At 34.9% G+C, this 23285-nt stretch overlaps 1 protein-coding gene across 2 annotated transcripts; it reads right to left on the bottom strand.

Moving 5' to 3' along the window:
• Window positions 1-15204: 15204 nt before the first annotated feature.
• LOC123313824 lies at window positions 15205-22043 on the bottom strand. Of its 2 annotated transcripts, none has more exons than XM_044898869.1 (2): window positions 21845-22039; window positions 15205-15570 (listed from the first exon to the last, which is right to left on the bottom strand). In XM_044898869.1, exons 1-2 carry the CDS (start codon window positions 21936-21938, stop codon window positions 15239-15241), a joined length of 426 nt encoding a protein of 141 aa, XP_044754804.1. In that variant the 5' UTR covers window positions 21939-22039; the 3' UTR covers window positions 15205-15238. The 2 variants fall into 2 exon arrangements, with proteins under 2 accessions (XP_044754804.1, XP_044754803.1); XM_044898868.1 differs by lacking the exon at window positions 15205-15570 and adding an exon at window positions 17726-18162 and having other exon boundaries at window positions 21845-22043.
• Window positions 22044-23285: the final 1242 nt, after the last annotated feature.

Below are 23285 nucleotides of genomic sequence, written 5' to 3' on the forward strand. Positions count from 1 at the left end.
ATATCTATTAACAGATTGCGGGGTATTTGGTAGTTCGGACGGTGGCTGATTTGACCTGGTTCACGGTTCAATGATATTTTCCTTCGAGACGTAAAATTATGGGGTGAATTTTTTTTCTTCTGTCCAAAATCAGTGGATTTGTGGTCATTGCTGCATGTTCAATATCGGCCATTGAATGAATGCCAATGACTGATGAACAGTGGTGAAGACACTGACTGAGCACCACTTCTAGTGACGTCATCTGACATTTTCGGAAGTCAGGTGATCGAGGACAGGGTGTTTATTATAGATACGGAAAGAATGCAGGAGATTCTTCCTGGTTCGAAAACTTTAAATAATTAATATTGCCTAAAAAAACATGGACCCAATATGCATAACTGTTTCCAATTAAAAAAAAACTGCCTGAATTATTCCTTGAATTGAATCAGATTTCTTCATTTTTGAATTAGTTGAATTCGTTACCCTAATAGTCTCAAATTTATGCCCACCCTTATATTACAGCATTCAAATGTTCTGAGTAAATTTCTTGTGCATGCTCTTTGAAAACTTTCTGGTACAGTTAACAGATAAGCAAGCTGCTCTGATTCTGTTTCATAAATTCACAAAAATCCCAAAAAAGTAGGTTTCGCCGAATTAGTATAAGAGAGACCTTTGCAGTAGTGGAACAATCTACAGGGTGCCTCATTACGTTTACGATACCAATAATAAACTGTAAATGTATATACAGGGTGTTTCAAAGTTGGGGCTGTTTTTTTGACAGAAGGTAGAAAACATCAAAATAAGTCGTTTAACCGAAAATTGTCTTCATAAAATATCCAAGATGACTGAGATACAACCCCTAGAAGTTCGACAAAATTTCATTGAATTTCAAGTAAGGGACTGTGGAAAGTGACTTGGGCATCGCAAAAACGAAACAAAACATAAACATATGGCTAGACAATGACTGGTTCAGTACCAAGTTCATCGGATTAGAATCATCAGGTCACTTTTAAGACAATCATAATTGTTGTATCGTGCATTTTAGGGTGAAAAAAAATGTAGAAAATCGAGGCAGTTTCTTGAAAGTGTTTATGTTGAAAAAGTGCTTGGACGTTTCACCATTTCATCCCTTTTTTTACGACGATTGTTGGAATGTTCGTACAAGAAGATTGTGATGCCCATTCTGAAACAAGTATTATTCTATTTTTTACCCTTGTGACATAAGTCTCTCCTGTCAGTTGGAATCGGGATGAGCCATTTCTCAAAATCGTGTAAGTTACTAAAAAATAATGAGAACAATTCGGCAATCCTAAGTTTCTATTTTCATTACCACGTTAATATCCAACGAGCCAATATCCTGAACAAAACCACGTGGTCGAATCAGGATATACATAAATTTTTTCCCACTGCTTTGCGATAATTCAGCTAACAAACGGCCTAAGGTCGTATTAGGATCTATTTCAGAAATCATTTTAAATTTTTTTCAACTTTGCCATATTGAAAGTTTTGTATAGGTGATTTTTGATGAAACGCTTCATTTTGACCAGTTCTTCCTTCTGTTGAAAAAAAAAATGCCTCACCTTCAAATACACCTTGTATAAATCATATAAATTAGATCCTTTGGTCTGTTTTCGTACATCAGATCGGCATATATCTCATTTGAAATATAATTTGTGCACAAATGAAATAGCAAAATATATTTTATTGTTTATGGAGAAAATATCATTTTCACGTTATATCATTTCCACGTTAAACACTTAGGAAAGAATAAAGTTTTCAATTAAAATTGTCTTTCCAATGCATAATTTGATGATATTGGAAGCCAGTGAAAAGTTATGGTAGAAAATCGAAAAGGGTTGTTGCTTTAAACCCTCTTTCTCATGAGGAATGAGTGACAGATGCATTTCTATATGATAAATACCTCTACAAAATTTCATTTGTTCACCTTGACCTACTTTGAAAAAATTGAACAAATCTATCCCCAAGTGCTCATTTCTTAAGCAACGGAACTCTTGAACGAAGTATTTCCAGACATACCTCCATGGGTGCTTTTGTGTTATTTTGAGGTTCTGAACCTATATCACAATTTATTCCCATTCATGCTGGGACACCCTGTATATTCTCTTCTAATGGAATACTTTATAAATGTAGAAATATTTCCAGTGAATATTCTATACATGTTCGCAGATAAAAACACTCAAATAAGTGCTCGTACTTGTTATGGTGATGAAACGCAAATAACAATACGACCACCCTGTACACCCTCAAATATAAATCGCGTTTCTTCAACTAAATTATTTGAAGGTATTTTGGAGAAAAGTGCAAATTAGTAGATATAGAGAAACCATGAATAGCTCTAGGGGTTGTTAAGAATTCCGAGTTTGAAAAATGATTTCAACGTTAATCTAACCAAAATCTCAGTTCAATCAGAGTTAAACTTCTGAGTCCAGCCTGCGAATGGTGAAACGGAAAATGAAAATATTTCTTGTTTTTTCGAATTCCAATATCGGAATTGGCGTTAACGCAAAGCATCAATTCGTACTGATTGGGAAAGTTCAAAGCATCCCTGTTCATCGGAATAAATTTCCCAGTAGACACGAAACTTTTAAAAAACAAATAAATATCTCTGACCTCTGAGTACACGTGTAGGAAAACAACGCAAGTGGAAATGCAGATAAATTGAATATACGCTCAAACAGCATTACCTAGCACCTTTATATTTATTATTGACATATATTCGCTCCAGCGTTCACCGGAAGTGGAATAATAGAAGCGAAATGTTGAAATCTACATTTTCAATGTCAAAAAACGGACGCTATTACAGTTTCTAGCCAAAATGTGACTTACGACGCCGACCTTTTCTGATGTTATGGCGTCCGGGCACAGGGACGGATCTACCATTTATGCAAATCGAATGGATTCGAATCAGGAACAGCTGTTAATTTTCCGCGCTTGTTCATTGGATATATTTAAGGTCTGAATGTGTCGGTTGAGGTGGTGTTTTGGGAACATCTGAATTTTTTCCCTCCATATTATTTAAAAAAAAAACCCTTCCAATGGATTTGATACTTGTAAGTTATTATGAAATACTGTTGGAAATACCTATGCAGAATTTCGTGAGAACGGCATCACTAGAATAAATAAAAAGGTATAAAAATTCGGTCCTTCAGAAGCTATCCGCTTGATGTAGCCCAAATTCTTCAGGAACCCTCGAAACCTTGTTCTGTAGTATTTCTCAACACTACCAATTTTGATCTAACTTTTTGTTTAATATCAGGCAGTCAAACAGTGTTCATTACTTGTATTTATGTTCACTATTATTAAGATTTGACCAAGCATTTTTCAAATTTTTTATTTGAACAATTTTGCCTTTGTTTCTAGAACATTTTATATTTCCAATTACTAAATATTCCTTGACTATATCAGGACAAAGTCTGGTGGGTCAGCTAAAATCTTTATCTGTATAAATGAAAATGAAGCCATGTGGTGTCATGGCTTGACGTAAAATCGGCTGAACCGATTTTATTCATTTTTTCTTTAAAACTTTCCCCATAGTTTGTAGTAGTTGTAGTAGGTTTAAACACAAGAACAATCCAGACAAGTTGTCTGGGAAGGGGGAAAATCAGGAAAACGGAATGAAATCGTACCTCCACGGACAGACAAGTGATTGATAGTTGCTGGCGATTAACAGTTGACAAATGAACTAAATGAATAATACAATCTCGATATTGATTCAAAGTTCTCAAAGTTTGACATTTTGGTTATCACTGTTATCAGTGATAATTGTGGTCTGAGTGATCAGTGATCAGTATATTAATTTTAAGTACTATATGTATAGATTGCGGTTGTGCTTTGCACTTTTCGTAAATGTCGGTTAGTCGGTAGGTTTTGTAAGTTACATTTACATACGTTAAAAAAACAACTGATCTTCTGCTATTTTCAGTGCAACTTGCATTCCCAATGACAATAAATATATAGCCCTTGAGTGTGTACAGCATTAATCTCGAAAATTCATGTCTTTCGCAGGTAAGTTGTATGTAGCCTATCCCTGTGTTGACAAACCCTTAACTTCGTTTGTTAATGCAACAGACAGATCGAAAACTATTGGTTGCAAAGGGGCACTGCAATGAAAAAGTCGATGTTAATTTCAAATGAAAAATGTATCTTTATTATATACTTAAATATTTACTCAATGAATTTTTTTAATGAAAAGTTCAAAATCACAATTTTTTTTCACTCCTTTCTTTCACTTTCATACTATTCTCAATCAACTCAATTATTTACATTTTTCATTTTACTTTCAAGTACTAAATATTTCTTCGTTATGGCAGGACGTCTGCTGGGCCACCTATAGATATAAATAATGTTTCAACTCGACCGATGGAAGTTCGTCTTGGAACGCTGATGGTTGTGAGGACGGTTGACTAGAGTAATTTCTAGTCAACAGTCCTCACAACCATTGTATAAAGACCACTGGCTGTGGTCTTTATACGAGTTGTTATGTCAGACTGATTCTCGCTGAAGGATCCGTCAAATAACTTGCCGAATAATTGGATATTCTTGGCGAGTACCAAATACTCAGTCAAATTCGTCTATTCTTCTGTACTAGGCAAGTGTCTGAACCAGGCATTAGAGTTAAATACCTAACTATTCATCATCATCATCATCGCGCGTACTTGCACTGGTTGACTGGTCGACTTTCGATTTCTTTCTTATGAATATCGAAGGTTACTTTTCCACCCAGTACTTATACAGAGTGACTGGTGACGTAAGGGACAATGGCTCAATGGGGATATGAAAAAATGCTAAAACTATGAAGTCCCATACTTCCGGTATTATGACAAATTTTAAGCTGATATTTCACAGGATTGTTATTATATGCATTCCTCATCGCCACAGAGCACACAGAAGGAAAATCCAAAATATTGCAGGCCCGTATTCAGAATTTTCAATTTGCATGTCAGGTGGAAAGTACACTCGGTAAATGGAATGATAGAAATTTGAAAAGAGGAAAATATAGTAAGATCTGTTTTTATTTGATGGCACAAATATTGATATATATTGATTTTATATTGAAAGCAGAATATTGCAATATTGTCATATCCACTTGATGAAATAATATTCTTGATAGAATTGAAGATAAGTCTGATTCCTCTTAGAAACTCCACGAACTCGTTGAGTTCATAGTTGTAGCATTCCAATCCTCATTCTGTCATTCACTCTCCACTGAGCCGTTGTCCCTTACTTACACCAGTCACCCCGTATATCTTCTCCGACGGTTATTCCAATATTTATTTCCAACTATATAAATCTCAGTATTAGTGTCCACAATCAATCCAAAATCAACAATAAAATATTGCGGGGATTCTTCAAGCTTTAAAATTATTGCAAAATGGCATAATCACAACAACACTACAAACAATAAATTACCTCTATAAAATTTAGATAAACTAAAATGCAACCATTGATTAAACATCCAGACAATTCTTACAATTTTCTCCTCACTTTTTTTCAAATCTAATTCTTCAACGTAAAAATCGACTGCAGTCATCTAAATTCTAACGATGTAATACATACATGGATCATCAAACTTCAAACACCAAAAATATTTTCTATTTTATTTTCTTCAATCATGTTATGATTATTATTTTTGTTTTTCTCTATTTCCTCTCATAACTAATGTACCAACTCCAAAAATGATTGTATATTTAGTTACAGTAAAAAATAAGGAGTACTCTCACAGTACTCCAAGTGTCAACCGGGCACGTCGGAAAATATCAATTTAATGGAAACGACAATTCCGAAGAATTGACCTAGGAGTCTGCACAGAAAGCGAGGTTTTGGTTCAGTCTTTGCGGGACAGGTGGCGCATCGGGATGAGAATTACTCCAAAGCGTCGCCCCGACTTCATTTGAGACACCATTCTTCGCTCGGAATATTCAGCGTTACACTGCACTGACGACGGACAATGATCCCGAAACCAGTCTACAGTGGCGTTTGCATGTTTCAACTCCTCTGGGATTTCCTACGCTTGTTTATGACTTGCTCGCATTATTCGGATTTGTTTTTTCCATTAAGTTGATTTTATAAATTTTGTCGAAATTGGATTATACACTTCTGGACAAAAAAAAACCAGACAAACAAAATGTTCATCGAATTCAGTTCAGATCAACTTTTAAAAGAGTGCATCGATTGTGATCATTATGTTGCCTATCCTGAGTTTGCAGGAATTTCAATTGAATTTGATGGTATACAAAGTATAGAACTGAAAGTTGCAATTTCCTCTAAATTTCTGTTGTAAATTGCATAGTCCCTTTGAAAAATCGTATTTCCTTTCAAGAAAAAGTAATGGACGTGAATTGAACAGGAAAATGTTGAAAAAAGATCAGGCTTCAAGAACTCATTTAAGGACCCATCATGTCGTTACTAATTATATTCACAGAGTATTCACAAATATAGAGGAAATTGCAACTTTTAGTTCTATCCTGTATACAATTGAATTAAACTGAAATTCCTGCAGACTCAACATCAGGTGATATACTAGATGAAATAGGCTATAAATAGACAGCAAAATGATAAAAATCGATGCACACCTTAAAAATTTATTTCGAAATGAATTTGGGGAAATTTTTTTTGTCCAGGAGTGTATAACTTACTTAAGTGTTCTTAATCAGATATGAAATGAACAGAAAATGAAAAGAACATCTCTGAGATGTTCTTCTTTTTTCATTATCCAAGATATTGATATTTGCAAAATCGAACATATGATCCTGTTTAAAAAAAGCACAACGTTGTTTTTTTCCCTATTCTTCATATCCTTAATAACGCGTTGTTGTGTTCGACAAAGCAAATAAAGGAATATTGAGTGAATTTTTGATAATGAGGATTTAGTCAAAACTTTTGGATTTCGATTAAGTATAAAGAACGAAAACATGCTCAAGATAAGGCTTGAATATAGATATTTAATCCTCAAAATAATCTATTTCATAGTAGGAAAAACCCTCGGAAAAACCACTGGGTCGGTCCGGCTCTGGTGGAAAAATGTTGGGATCTCTGGTAAACAGTGATAATATAAAGCTCCCGTCATAAATAACCGAAGTGGAGAGGATGTAAAAATCTCCCATATCGCACTTTTTGGCAAAATCTACTTGAAATATTCGGTACCGCACATTATTTTCGTCGATATCGCACCCGATTATTTGTATATTTCTCTAGTAATGTTTCTCTTGGGATTTATCGTGCAACATATTTCCCCCCACGGCATCAATTTGGTTTTTGCCTTCGAAACCAGAGATAAATCATCATAATATGCGTGTGCGCCAATAAAAAGTCTGCAAAAAATGCATCGCCAATTTAGCCACATCAGGGTATTGCAAAAATTGATCGTTCTTTTTTATCGATGAGTCCAATTTGGATATTAATTTATGACATTTGGGAATTACACCATGAAGAATGACAGATATTCTCAATTTGCAACGGGGGGATTTCCTGAATTCGAAATCACGCCACACTTACACGTTTAAATAATTGAAAAATTTCAGTTTTCATCTCGTTTCATGAATTTGGTTCTCAAGTGTTCTTTCATGTTGTGAGATGGTGGGTTGAAAATGTATCCACTCATTCCGATGTGTTCGTGCATGAATAAATTTAAGTTTTTCTTTATACCTGTTCCTTTGTTGAGCCGTTGCTTTATCTATTTATACAGTGTTTTAATTTAAAAAGGTAGGTACCACCCTTTAACGTTTCGGCCCCTATAGAAAAATCAGAAAAAAATGCAAAAAAAAAATTGGTGAACTTTGGTTCGTTTTTAGTTAGTATGATGGATCTACATGATTTTCATTAGAATGACTGACAAGTTTCAGTGTCCTGTAGGTACAATTAAATTAGTTGCTAGACATGTTCTCTTTTTTGCTACTACTAACACTTCTCACATCTTCTGACATATTCGAAACTTTATAGAAAATGAAAGAATCATTGTTAATTTGATGAATTTTTATGTTTCTAGTGTAGATTTTTTGAGAAATGGAATCATTCAAATGAAGCGTAAGGACAAAATCACACAGTGTGAGATAATACAATCATGGAGGAAATTCATGTTCGGTATCAAGGCTTATGAGCCAAAACTGAAAAACATTCCTTGGAGTAGCTAAAAACGGGCAAGTTTTCTTAAACTCCAAAATCGAATTTAAGACTCCCTATGGAAACCCTTTTCCATTAGTTATCCAACACATAAAAGATTCGCTTCAAAATTCAGAAATTTCAGAAATACACCCTTCGAAACTTAGTAAACATTCGAATATGTGAAAGGTTATGACGTAGAATCCCTTAACTAAAGTCTAGTAATTTTTGTTAATTCGACAACGGTGGAACCGATCAAGAAGATGTTAAATTTTGTATCCACAAATAGCAAAAAATTATTTCTGTAATCTGTGTCTATGCCTTCTTAAAACCCATAGACATAGAGACATGTGCCTTCCCTTTATATCTACGCATGAAATACGGTCAAAAAAAGTGACAGAGAGAAACTGAATATCGGGCATGCATCTCTGTGTGAACATAAAAGAGACAGGTAATGGCCCGATGATCATTTCTCTCTTTCCATAAAATAGCTAATTTCATGCTGGCATAGCTGAGTTCATGTCCCTATGTATATGTTAAAACCGATGACATTTTGTGTCATTGTTTGTTTTGTTGTCAAATGTGATCACCAAACTTGATATTTATTAAGTCTAGGGTGATCAGAAAACTTTCATGATCATTATTGACTCGATGGGCGTTGCCGGATTGTGAAAATGACGTAGAATATTCATAAGATAGCACTTCTGAAATTAGAATTTTCCTAAGTGAATACAGATAAAATGCAATATGTTGAAATTCGAAAAAAATATATTTAGATATATTTGAATTAAGAGGATTTTAATGCAATATATTTGGAAATTCAGGAAAATCACCCATTCTACTGCTATTGAAAAAAGGATTGGAAAATTCGTAAAAATTCAATTCAGCTATAAAAAAGCATGATAATTTTTTTTTCATAACGCTCTGCTGTTGAAGCTCCACCAGAAAAAATATGTTCCACAATTTGCCTTTGACTAATGCATACCATAATACAAATTTTTAGATGCTACAAGTCTGATAACATGTTATGGAAAAAAATTGTGCCTTTTTTTCAAAAACGTGTAGCATATGCCAACGGAGATTCCAGCCAGTTGAGATAAAACGCGAACAGAAGTTCGTGTAGCTTCTGTCATCATATATTCAACATTGCTGAATAACTCTGGGGTTTTCTTCTTGGGTCGATCATTTCCTTTTTTGTTTGAAAATGCTTGTGTCACGGATAACGTCAACACATCTCGAAACAGTTCTTTGGCAAAAATTTATAATATTCTACAGCAACATTTGAAAACTCTAAGAAGTCGCTGAAACATTTATGAATGGAATATTTCCACTCAACCTCTCCCCAATTTCGAAGAAGGATTCAATAGTAAATGCTTTTTGAACGTCCGTAGAAACCACCTTTATAATTTGCTGATAATCTGATTACAACAACAATCCAAAACGATAACTTTTGTTATTCACCTGGAAAATAGTACAACACATGCTGAGAATTACGTTTGAACACGGAATATCGAAGTTCAAAATTCCATAGCCTACTCAAGGACGAATTTTTTTGAACGCACGTTATGAACTTCAATTCGGTTTGATCTGTAGGTATGATGAAAATAGTTATTTGTGTACTAAGGACGAAAAAATGTCTATTACAGTCGAGCCTGCAAATTGAAAGCCGCGGCGCAGCCGAGGATAGCAAGCACGCAAGACAATAAAGCTAGTTTTTTGCCGGGGTGCATATTATCTACATTTTTTCATCGACCTCACATACCTTATTAAAGTAAGAAGTTACCCGTTTTATGGCCTTATCTAGGTGTACGTAACTGCCAATTCCCTGAGCCCTGGTGAAGTGTTACTGTAAGCCATATCGCTATAGCACTATACATTTTTGATTAGACTGAACACTAACATTCAGACCACGTACCTAATTCACCTAAAATCTATCCGATTTCGTAAAGAATTAATTTGATAACATCAAATGACAGTTATTGTCACAGGCACTTATGTTTTAATCAAATTCTGTTTTCCCGAAATTCATTCAGTCGCACCGGGATGTAATATACTCAATACTGCTTAGTGACGAACAGCCGGACGAAAAGCATAACAGTACGAAAAGTGTATCAGGACGAAAGGTACTCGCCTTCAAAAATTTTCGGATTTTCGTTCGCAAATTAGTACTTAAAATGTCATTTTTTCTTCAGGTCGACGAAAAAATACTTTAATCAATCTAATTTCAGGACTGAACAACGATACAAAGCACATTAAGTGATTCGAGTTCCTACTCGATACAAAAATTCACAATCTTGTGTTGGTATGAAAAATCCAGAAATAATTAAATATTTAATTAATAAATAAAGTGAGGAAACCCTATTGATGTGAAAATTGCAGATTCCAATTATTCTTCTGCTCATTATATAGGGTTCAGGACGTTCAGGTTTTGACAATGAGGAGGGCAGAGATGTAAAAGTTGAAATTCAATTTGGAAAAACCCAGATCTCGTACCTTCACGAGATCCTTATTAACCGTCCAAAAAGAAAGGATTTCTATCCCGGAAATGAAAGGAGTAATAATATTCAATATCCATTCTTCCTCAGCTCGTAATTGAAATGAAAGTATAAGATTAAGATAAGATTTGTCGAAAAGTAAAGGAGAAAAACGGAGAGAATGTATTCCGGAGGAGGAATGGGGAAGGCATTGCGCCTCGAATAGATATTGGAGCGAAAGCAGCAACTTTTGTTCAAAATCTCTGCACTCCAGCGATAAGACGCCGCGCTATAGGTAGATTTAGATAGATTAAGATAGAGTGTAGTCCTTCTCGGTTTCTTTCTTATTGTCTCCTTATTCATACTTACTTTTATTCGATCTAATTAAATTGTGTATCCTCGGAAAGGGGCTTTCGGTATTTTAAAAAGTGTTTGCACTGTTTATGACACACTTAAAAGAGATGAAATAGACGACGTCAGCGCTGTGGAAATCTCTTCTCAATTCCGCATAAAGCGTTCGAATGAAAAGCGGGTTTTACTCGGAGGAGACACTCTATTATCGTTAATCGAATATACGAAGTGTTCCTACCGTCAGCGATGGAAATATTTCTGCCATCTTTTCATATGGATATACGGGGTTTTTGGAGGGGTTTCGGGATGAAATATTTCCGCATTATCTGTAATGTCACGTGAACGAATTCGTCTTGAATTTTTTGGATGGGGTGCTGAACTAAGGATGGATTGATTCCAGATGAAGATTGATTTTCTCTGGCTCCTTCACAATGGTAGCATCAATGCCTGCTTTAGTTTAGAAACGATTACTGTGATGCGATTTATGGACCTTGCATCATATCATTGTTGGTAATAGTATTCCGCCATTTCAGAACTAACTTCATTGAATGACCGTGTATCTTAGAAGATTCGTGAGTAAGGTTAGTTCAGGATGAGTGATACCATGGAGAGTAGAATGAAGGAGAACGATCGCCGTACTAAAAATGTGTCTCCAAAAACGGGGAACGTAGGGTAGGAGTCGCTGCGATCACTACGTTTATCGATAAGGGGTGGGGATTTAAGCGTCAATTTAAAATGAACAACCTTCATTTTATTTTGGGTTATGTGTCATCGTAGTTTTTTCTGATGATTCTTCAAATACGTTTCTTCAAATCTATAATAAATATTAATTTTCTGATTTATGTGCAATGAAATGAAATTCACATTGTAAAGGGGACTAAGTAATCAGATTTATTAATTCATGATAAATGACGAAATTAATGAAATTCAAAAGAACTGAACTGAAAAGAACACTGATAAAAAAATATGATACCTACATAATATGTTCATCATTTTTTATTGAAAACAGGATATGTTAGTTGGTTTAATGTAATCTTCAAAATTATATACATTCGCAGTGAGGAGGAGAACATATCAAGACAACAAAAGGTAGTTATCTCAAATTTATCACTCATTAGAGTAGATTCTGTCTCCAATACTCAGCTGAGAACCGTTATGAACCACATAATGTTATGCCAACGAAATTCTTCAAGAATATCCACTTTTATGGGTTAGATATTCTTATTCAGAAAAGTCCACTCCTTACGAGGGATGACAATTTCGATTTCGTTTATATTGAATCCATCCTCTTTTTTGAGATCTTCATCGCAAAAGTGCTCTTGACACACAAATTGATTCCGAGTCGATTCTTGAGGTAAGGTTTTTTTCAATTTTCTCTCAAAAATGAACTCGGAAATTTATCTCTTCTCTTTTTCTTTCCGATGCCAAAACACTCTTACACTAGCGTACGCTTCAACATTTCACCATGGTCATATTCTCTTATCAAAAATCGAAAATAATAATATTATTCTAATCATTTGTCACCAGGAAGACAGTTCACTCAGCCAACTTTAACTAGTTTAAATCAACATTTCGTCATCCCGTGATCGCCAGCGCGCCTATTGGCAAAAACATGAACTACCTTATTGGTACATATTTTAGGGGACAGAAAATCTATGGTGTCAAAGCAGCGATCGTTCTCTTTCTCTCTACTCTCCATAAGTGATCCTTGTGGAGCCCAAGAGGCAAATTCGGGATTTATTCGAGCGTGTCAGAGAAAAGATATATAATATTCTCTATTCTCACTTGAAACTTTCAACAGATTTTAACCTAAAGTAAAAAAACATGTCAAAAAAAACATTAAAAAATTATGGAAAATCATATTGAATACAAACCTAAAATAAAATCGGTTTTAAAGGCCAGAAACCCAAGTGGAATAAGATTAGCAATATGACAATATTCTCATTAACTTATTTTGAACAATTATTATGAAAAATAAAACTTAAAACTAGAATGATAGTCTACTAGGAATTAATAACTATAAAATAAAAGTATTGTGTTACTTTTACATCTCCATAAGTGATCCTTGTGGAGCCCAAGAGGCAAATTCGGGATTTATTCGAGCGTGTCAGAGAGAAGATTTATAATATTCTCTATTCTCACTTGAAACTTTTAACAGATTTTAACCTAAAGTAAAAAAATATGTCAAAAAAACCATTAAAAAATTATGGAAAATCATATTGAATACAAACCTAAAATAAAATCGGTTTTAAAGGTCAGAAACCCAAGTGGAATCAGATTAGCAATATGACAATATTCTCAATAACTTATTTTGAACAATTATTATGAAAAATAAAACTTAAAACTAGAATCATAGTCTACTAGGAATTAATAACTATAAAATAAAAGTATTGTATTACTTTTACATCTCCAGATACCTTGGACCATGTAAAGAATCTCTACCAAAAATAAGACCTGTATATAGCGGGAACTGTCTATGACAGCTTATCAGAATCGTAAATAAAAACGATGATTGTACATACATACTAGATCGTGTCAGATTAAGATATAAGTGGTTAATTACATGATGAAAAGTATATATTCTCTTGACAATTTAAGCTCGACGAAAATGTGTGAGAAGGCGTCAAACTTGCAGAAAAAAACGTCATGTGTACATTCAAGAGCACGGTGTCCTTTTTTCTTATTTTGATTCAAAAATGACGGAAAAAATATGATACAATCTGACAGTTTCAGCAAGCCGAATTGGCCATAAAGGTCAAAAAAAGCAGTTTTTTTGAATTATCTCCTCTCCTGGGCTTCACATTGTTTTCGCATTGATTATAAAGGTTGTAGACCATAACATTCTCTACAAATTTTGTCCGAAGCAATTTTTTTACGTTTGAACGTTTTTGAGATATATGGCGATGAATGTACATTAGACTGGGTTTCTACATTGACCTTGGCCTTTCGCATGTGTGGCTAAGCTCCTCGCCCTCATCGCCCCCTAAGAGAACGGTTACGAGTATGTAAAATTGCTTCAGAAAATAATTGTATAGAATTTTATTATTTACAACTTCCATAATGAAAACAGAAGTGATACAGAAAGGGAGATATTTAAAAAAAATGCTTTCTTATCATCTTCAAACTGTCGTATTAAAAAACCCCCCCTTGAAAAGTGTCAGATTAATGAAAATCGGATACGCTCGAGTATGTACAAGTAACGGTTTTTTTTTTATTTTCGATGGACCGCTGTGACCTTTTGTCAGGTCCGAATTGTCAGTCTCTTGAAAAATAGTTTCCTTTGGATCCAATTAACATATCCTCTAAAAATCTGACACTCGCGAAATTTTTTTTTTTACCATTTCCAACTCTTCCGTACGGCCAGCCCCACCACACAAACTATCAGATTAACATAAATTTATTATCAGAGACACGAAAGGCATCTTCTGACACGCTTGAGTATGTACACCTGACAATTTCTTTTTCATCTTTGAAAACCTGCAGACGCTTTCCCCACCACTGAAAGTGCATACATCATGGAAACTTTTTTCTTTCCACCATCTAATCTTCAAAATCCACTAGGTCCCCACGACGATCGAGTAAATCTGGATTTAGCATCGTCGGCTTCCCAACTATGATAGGGAGATTGCTACATTTTTGCTGACTCAAAGTTGTATTGCTCTTAGTAGGGGATGATGTTGTGGTCTATGCGGAATAACCTTGTCCTACTTATTAGAGGTAAGCTGATTAGTGTTAGTGAAGCCCACGAGAGTTTCGTTTTCGAGTGTCTCGTCTCATTTTCGAGACGAAAGAAGAAGAAGAAGATTCTGATAAATTTTTTCTCACCCTGTGTCTAGTTTTCTTCCTTCGGTCATGATTGCCAGATAATGCATATCTTACACAAATTGAACAAGGTAAACTTCAAGCTCGAGGATAACGTTTTTTTGTCTTGTACAAAAACACGAAGAAAGTGTGACACCTATTCAGAAGTATCAACGCACTACAGACTTACATCATTCATCATATTTCTTATAGAAGTTGAGAATAACTGTCTATATTAACATGTGAGAACAGGAAAAACAAAACCAAGAGACAAAATTAGAAATGTGTTTAATATTTCTCCTTTCTCCATTGAGACATTTTTACAGTTTGTTGTAAATAGCGACTAAAATGATCTATCAAACGAATGCTCATAAAGCAGCGCTGGAACTATATCAATCCAATGAGGAAATACAAAATTTGAACTATTTGAAAAATTTTTGAAGAATTTTGAAAAACTGGTGCTTTAAATTTATATACAAATTATATACTTCATTCCAAGCCAACTGATCGATAGGCTACAATTTGATTCCTAAAGGGTCTTCGACTTCGAATTCTCCTATCGGATCATCGTTACATAAAAATGTGTTGCAAAGTGTGGTAGGTCCAATATACTCCTCCAGCAAGCTATGTCCGATAGAGGTGAAATTGATGTGATCTTCAGTTTTGTTAAACATAGTACAACCTCTCCTGTAGTTGTACTTTCCACCATAACCATCATTGAATGGATTGTAGAAAACCATCGAGTAGCAGGAAGAAGCCGTTTCGAAGCAGAAGGTTTTCTCGAGGTCTTTCCCAGAAGCACAGTTACCTCCATAGATTTGTTCACAATCGAAGCATTCGAGGATTTCTGAAAACTATCCCAAGTTATTCAATAAAATTTGGTTGAGCGATGCAGGTTTCAATCATAAGATAGGGTTCCTATTTTTAAAGAATCTTCTATACAATATATTAGTTTGCCACATAATTTCATGATTGATAAAGAACATCTGAAATCAAATTCAAAACCGTACCTCTTTAATCTTTAGTTTCACAAACCCAACCCCTATTTTGAATAGGGATGATGGGCTGAGTTTTTATTCTGAGTTCGGTATATTTAATTTTTTATAATGTAATTCCATTTGTTTTCGAAATGTTCACATTCAAATCTTTGATAACGTTTGTTTTGCCTTCAACCATGCTTATGTGAATTTATCGAATTTTCATCATTTATCCTGAAATATTGATGATACATCTAAGAATACGGTTCCCGCAGTGGTTATCTTTTAAAAAGTTCCGTCAATGAATGAACTATTTGCACCTTAATTGTTAATGAAACAACCAAACAATTGAGTTTAATACTCAATATTTGAATGAGCAATTCCGTACAAAATTTAAATTTGAATATCTGAAAAACGAAGTGAATGAATGAGAAAAAATTCAATATGCAGAAAAGAGAATAGAAAAGCCTTTCAAATAAGGTATCACTTACCCCATCTTTCCTATTCAAAATATAGGGGTTGGGGTTGTAACACTAAGGGTGTTGTTGAGGTTGTCCCTCTGGAATAAAAAATCGACTTGTCCGAGCGTTTTTATATAATTTGGTTCTGTCCGTCTACAGAGCGTCTGTTTCATTTTTAATGGCCCACTCTGTATTTATTTTCCATATAGAAACAACCTATTATCTCAGTTGCACCATACATAATCATAAAATAGCGGTGTTCAGTTTCAAGGTGTCTCTAGGTTCATCGGAATAGATCATATACAGAATGGGTTTTTGAAAATTTGCAATTGGCATATTTCCGTCATAAGAGGAACGAAGAATTATTTAAAGATGAAAAACATAGATAACGCCTGTCTGAATCGAACTAGCCAAGTTATCATTCTTGGACTGCGACAGAAACCACGTCCTATGGAAGAAGAGTATTTGACCTTGTTGAGGCCAATTCGAAATACATTTAGTCTTACTTATTTTTTCTGCTCTCTATAAATTTGTTAATGAAATATTGAAACTGGGTGGTGTTTACACTCTAAATCTGCCCTACTCTTGAAGGCGTGATCCATTCATGATTTAAACCTATTTTTTTTTTTTTTTTGAGGGGGGACCCTGGAATAAGACTTTTTCATTGCCTTAATCGATAGCACTCCGGACAAAGAACATGTGAATCGAATATTGCAGAAATATGGTTCATAAGTTATGATTGATTAAGGAAATGGAAAAGTTAGTAAATCACATCGTATCTTGGTTACAAAGAACGTCAGACCCATAAAATATAAGTTATTTAGGAGCACTTTGGTGTCCACCATCTACCCTGAATGTTTTAATTATGAGTTTCAAGATTACTCCTTAGAGGCGTCTGACGACAACATTCGTTTATATAACATGTTCCACAGGTGAGGCATAACAATGATTCATTTACTTGTATTTTGAGACAATCATACATGCAAATAGGAAAAATTTTTAAATTATGATGAAAAATTACATCCAGGGTGTTTTCCGTGGGTTTGAATTTGAATAAAGCCTCAATGAGTCTGATCCTGATTTTTGTCAAATTTTGATATTCTGTTTCATTGAAACTAACAAACTGAATATGAATTTTCAGTCGAATTGATCGAAAACATAACGAAACGAAAATTCGAGAAATTTTAGAAAATCCCTGTATATCGGAAACGAAGTAGCTAAGACACACATATGAGCTGTTTCTGAACTCAGCTCAATGTTCTCTATTCTCGGTTTTCGTTTGTCCGTTTACTCGAGAAACAACCTGTATACCTAACATATTTCTCCTAACATTTGAATTTTTCGAACCTGAACTAAAGGCTTTAAATTATTAAAAACGTCCATCCATCACTTTGGAATTGCACGGTTTTCCTGTCAAATGAAAAGTTGTTCACCAAAAAATTATCGAAATGAAATATTGGATTTTCTACGAAGTGGTTGTGATAATGAGGTAATGCAAAAATAACCCAATAGATTTCTGATTTGTTCAGAATTCAAGATTGTAAGAGGTAAGAGATGAGAAGAAAGTAAAAAAGGTTTTTATTAGAACTACATAATGATCCAAGAAACAGGTAAGAGTGATGCAGAGAAAAAGTAAAGAGTAAAGAAAATAGCTCTTTCAAACAAAGTTCCCATCTATCTTGACTCCCAGAGGGTCATCAATCTGTAGCGCATTCATTCCCATGGAGTTGCAGTTCGGCGAATCACAAATTTTCATAGTACCTAGAAAATCCTCGACACCACTTCTGAACAGTGTTGCACTTGCCAAGCATTTCTCAGAGTCGCAGGGCGTGCAGCCTCTCTCATACTTGAATTTACCACCATGCCCATTGTTGAACGGATCATAGTAGGATTTATAGAAGCAAGTTTTGTCGTTGCTGTGACAGCTAGAGCTGTTCAAGTTATATCCTCTACCACAACTACCAAAATAAATTTCTTCGCAGTGATAACACACAAGTAGTTCTGAAAAAATTAGATATTTTGGGTCCTTTTCAATCGAAATAAATTTGATTTTTGATCTTCTTATGCCTGCTTGCAACGACTTATGTACGGCAGGCGTAATGAAAGGCTAACTCATATCCCTAATTTCTATAGCACTAACCAGAGCAAAAAGCAATGTAAAGAATACCTCTTTTTTCCTTTTTTCTGGTTTTGCAATGGGGCTGTGATATTAAAGATGGTACCTATATACTGAACTGAAGTAAAAAAAAATCAAGGAAAAAAAATGTTCTTTTTCTGTATAATTAATGAGAAAGACAAAGGAGTAGTTCCCTGCAAACCATCATCTTTATTTTTTTTCGGGAAATGTCGTATAACACGAAAACTGCTTGAGGTACGAGGATGTTTTGATATCTAGTTAGCCTAGACCAGTTGCATGCATAAAAAAATATTAAAATATTGCGTTACCATAGCAACGAATAATAACTCAGTTGAAAAATATTCGAGCAGAAAACTAACAATAGTGTTCACTTCATGCTTGCTCTCTATATTCCACTGCCTGCCCATGTCGGGGTTTCTGAACTGAATGGTATTAACTAAATTCCCTAGAATTTTGGGTAGTATTCCAACCTGTATTCTTTATCCCACTCTTCACTTTTACACAGAATCCTAATAAAGTTCTTATCAATGCTTAATTTTTTAATCGTTACATGACTAGGTAGGTTCGCTAATTACGAGGATATCTTGTTAGCCTAGACCAGTTCCATGCATAAAAAAAAAATATTGCGTTACCAAAGCAACGACCAATACCTCATTAGAAGTGTCAGTGTGAAGTTTGAGGTCAAAAAAGTAAACCAGAGTTACGCAATCAATTAAAAGATAGAGATGTCCACCGAAATTGTGAAAATCGAAAAATTGGAGTATCGAGACTTCATCAAGTACCTGCATTTAAAAGGGCCAAGAGGTAAGCAGATTTACGAAGATATGCTTAATAAACTTGGTGATCAATGTCCTCGTATGCGACTGTGAAAAATTGAATTGCAAGCTGCAAAAGAGGTAAATTTTCCATAGAAGATAATGACCGATCAAGAAATCCAATATCTGTGTCATTGCCCGAAAATATCGATGCAGTTGATGACATGATTTTATCAGACCGTCGCCGTCGAGTTGAGCTAAAACGGATATCTGAAACATTGAATATTTCATACGAACGCGATCATCATATAGTTCAATTTGTACATGAGAAAAATTGCTGCAAAATGGATCCCCAAATGTTTGAATGTTGACCAAAAGCGTGCAAGGGTAGAAGCATCGCGTGCGATCTATGCTCAATTTGAAAACGATGTAGACTTCTTAAACTGAATTGTTACCATGGATCAGACTCGGGTACATTTCAACGATACAGAAACAAAGCAACAATCGATGGAATGGCAACACTCTGGTTCTCCAAGACCTAAGAAGTTTTGTGTCCAAAACTGTGCTGGAAAAGTTCTTGTTTCAGTTTTTTGGGATTGCCATGGAGTAATCATGATTGATTTTTTGGATAAGCGTAGAACAATAACCGAGGATTACTATTCGACACCACTGACCACACTACGGGAAAAATTAAAAAGAAAAGACGCGGAAAGCTATCCAAAAGTGTTTTGTTTTTTGCAAGACAACGCCCCTGCACACAAATCTCATGATTTAGGGTTTGAATTAGGGGAGACTAGGGAGCATTGATACATGGGGAGGCTTGATACAGGCTTATATCCGCGATCTGTAGCCGTTTTCAAAAGTATTATACTAGTGAACACTATTCTTTGGCAGAGGGCATTGCGTGACGTTAATATGTAAGGGTAACAGTAGTTTGTTTGTGAAATATTCAACGAAGAGTGTTTCGAGGTGAGAAATTGTAAGTTTTTACTCGAGTTACCTAAGGGTTTTATGATCATGCATTAATTCTTCGGCATAACCAAACATTTCACTGGGAAATATGCATAAAACTACTCAATTTACAGTTTTATTCGCTTTTCAAAATATATGGGTATAAGATGAAAACATAAATCACTTTAAAAATTGCTTTCAGGGAGGTTTGAGACATTTGTCGTGGGGAGGCCTGATACATGTATAATCTTCAAAAAATATTCCGTAGCTAGTTGGATAGGCCTACATGAAGGCGTCTTCACCATCCAACATATCAAAGGGATTTTTAAAAACCGTACAATCCCCATGTATTTAACGAAGCCGACTTTTCTTGTGTGGAAGTGACTAACTGACAATTTCCTGATTTTTCTACACCTACAGGACCAAAGCAAGCCAGTATCATTGCTGACCTACCTACTGAGCTGAATAATCCTCTCGATTACTCTCCCAGTACATCGTATCAATCCTCCCATATGTGGGGAGGCTTGAGACAGTTTGCATGTTTTTGTGTTCAACGTTCTGTACAGAATAGGATGTTTATGTTTTGCGACTTCTATATTTATTTTGTTGAACGATTAATTGAAGAATTATATAATATAAGAAAAGTCCTGCTTCTTCATATAATTCCGTTTCCAGAATAAAAATTCCAAAAAACGTATCAACCCTCCCCAGTCTCCCCTATATGTTACGGCTAAAGATAGTTGTGAACATAAACTTAAGTGTAACCACAGCCTATCGACTACAAATGTAGAAGCTAATAGAAAAGAAGAAAAAAATGTATAATCTTCAAAAAATATTCCGTAGCTAGTTGGATAGGCCTACATGAAGGCGTCTTCACCATCCAACATATCAAAGGGATTTTTAAAAACCGTACAATCCCCATATATTTAACGAGGCCGACTTTTCTTGTGTGGAAGTGACTAACTGACAATTTCCTGATTTTTCTACACCTATAGGACCAAAGCAAGCCAGTATCATTGCTGACCTACCTACTGAGCTGAATAATCCTCTCGATTACTCTCCCAGTACATCGTGTTCAACGTTCTGTACAGAATAAGATGTTTATGTTTTGCGACTTCTATATTTATTTTGTTGAACGATTGATTGAAGAATTATATAATATAAGAAAAGTCCTGCTTCTTCATATAATTCAGTTTCCAGAATAAAAATTCCAAAAAACGTATCAACCCTCCCCAGTCTCCCCTACTAGAACATCCCCCTTATTCAGCAGATTTGGCTTCATCCTATTATCACCTCTTTCCTCAACTGAAAAAAGTTTAAAAGGTCGTAAATTTTCTTCGTACGTAGAGGTAATAAAAGCTGTGGAGGTCTGGTTTACAGAGCAAGAAGAAACATTTTTTTTAAAGGTCAAGAGACGTTGCAGGTTCGCTGTAATAAATGTATCCAATTAAGGGGGGAATATGTTGAGTAATAAATTATTTTGACATTGAAATTTTGTTTGGTTTTATATAAGGCTAAGAATTTTTCAGAATAACCTCGTAACAATAGGGAATGCTGCACAGAATGAACGTTGAACTTGAAAACAAACATTTGAAATCTCAGAATATACAGGGTGTCCCATAGGAAATAAACGAGGTGACATTAATATTCCCTGTATAACCAAAAATCGTAAAGAAATTAAATGAAAATATTTAAACTTCTGAATGGCACTCTCAGTGGGACATCTTCTATAACTTTCGAATTTAGATGGACTTTTGATTTCAGATAGGTATAGTAGTTTTTACGGGAAAATTCGCGAATGAATTCCAGTTTTTTCATAATGAAATTTAGTTCCACGTACCTTTTCCACTGTTCGTTACCCGTGTCCAACATCCCTGAAAGAGAACGCAACCCAGAAGTGTAATTACAATATTCCACACAATTGCCAATTCCATACTGTTTCGTTCAAACCATGCGACCCAAATGAATTAGCAACAATATCCGTGTAATAATAATACAGACCGGTCCACAATTCACGGTGTCAGATGGAAAAGCATCGCGCATACCCAAATAGATAAATATATACCTTGAATTAAAATCGAAATCACATAGTGTGTAATTTGCAATTAATGATTTCCTCTTCAATTTCATGAATTTTATCATATGTTGCGGAACATTCAAATTACAGCAAATTCGAATGTTATTGGATTGGATTTGGAGTTGATCGACGGACCATTTTGTAACGGATATTGGAAAAAACATTGCCTGGTTAGTTTTCGGTGAAGTGGAATACAGCGGTACAACCGAATTTTGGGACAGTAGAAAATTTTATCGTTCAGCAGTAGGGAGAATTTTAAGGGTGAAATTATGATAATTGCCTAAAAATGTACATGACTTATTATTTATATTTCTACATAAGATATATGTTATTCTCAAGTTATAATTTAAATTCTACTTTCAGCTTTGAAAAATAAACGAACCGTTTTGAAACGTCGGCGTTGTTCCATGAACAATAAGATAGATAGATCCGAAAATTCCAATATTTTAATGCATTTATTTGAGAAATTTTTCTACAACATCTATACGGACTATTTCTTAAGAGGGTACTTGGAAAACAAAGTATGGAAACCATTGAGTAACTGTTGAGTAGGCAAAAGACCTTTTTCCGCATAAGTTATTAAATTGCTCAAAACGAGTTTCAGTTCCGTTTAGATTGCATTTAAAAATACTTATCGTTCTCTCCGAGCATATTTACAAAAAAAATTGTGCCTCATTTGCTGAATTTATTCCAAGTTAGAGACTTGCACTCCATCATTCTTGTTGATGGCCACCCGCCATCATACAGAGTGTTAACAGAAAGACCATCCTATCGGGGAAGAGTAGATGCTGCTCATGATTTTGGTCACATTCGATCTCGTCGGAGCAACACAACTCCCACCTCGACGAATAAGGAACGAATTGATCGCCCCTTCTTTGATGCCAGTAGTCTGTACGGTGTAGGAAATTACCCCAGCGCCATCTCGCAGGAGACTAGATTCAACTCAGTTCACTTCATAACTCTCAGAGTGAAGATGGCACCACGTATTCATGCATATTGCATATTGCGGTTATGTAGTAGTCGAAGTAGTAGTTACCCGAACATCGGAATCAAAAACTGGATAATAAAGTAAGGCAGGTACTGAGAGTTAGGAGCAAATAATAATAACCGTTGATTTCCAACAGGTGTGATACCTAATTACAGGAAATTGATAGAAAACACAATTAAAAAAAAAAATTCCATGAAAAGGAGCTAAAATCCAAAT

Source organism: Coccinella septempunctata, chromosome 5, assembly GCF_907165205.1.
Source record: "Coccinella septempunctata chromosome 5, icCocSept1.1, whole genome shotgun sequence".
Taxonomy (NCBI): Eukaryota; Metazoa; Arthropoda; class Insecta; order Coleoptera; family Coccinellidae; genus Coccinella; species Coccinella septempunctata.

Bases quoted from the DNA above. Each gene is read 5' to 3' on its own strand.
- LOC123313824 (XM_044898868.1), bottom strand. From the start codon at position 21,938: ATGGAATTGGCAATTGTGTGGAATATTGTAATTACACTTCTGGGTTGC. The intron at 18,163-21,844 runs GTACGTGGAACT...TAATTTTTTCAG, and splicing joins GGTAACGAACAGTGGAAAAG to AACTACTTGTGTGTTATCAC.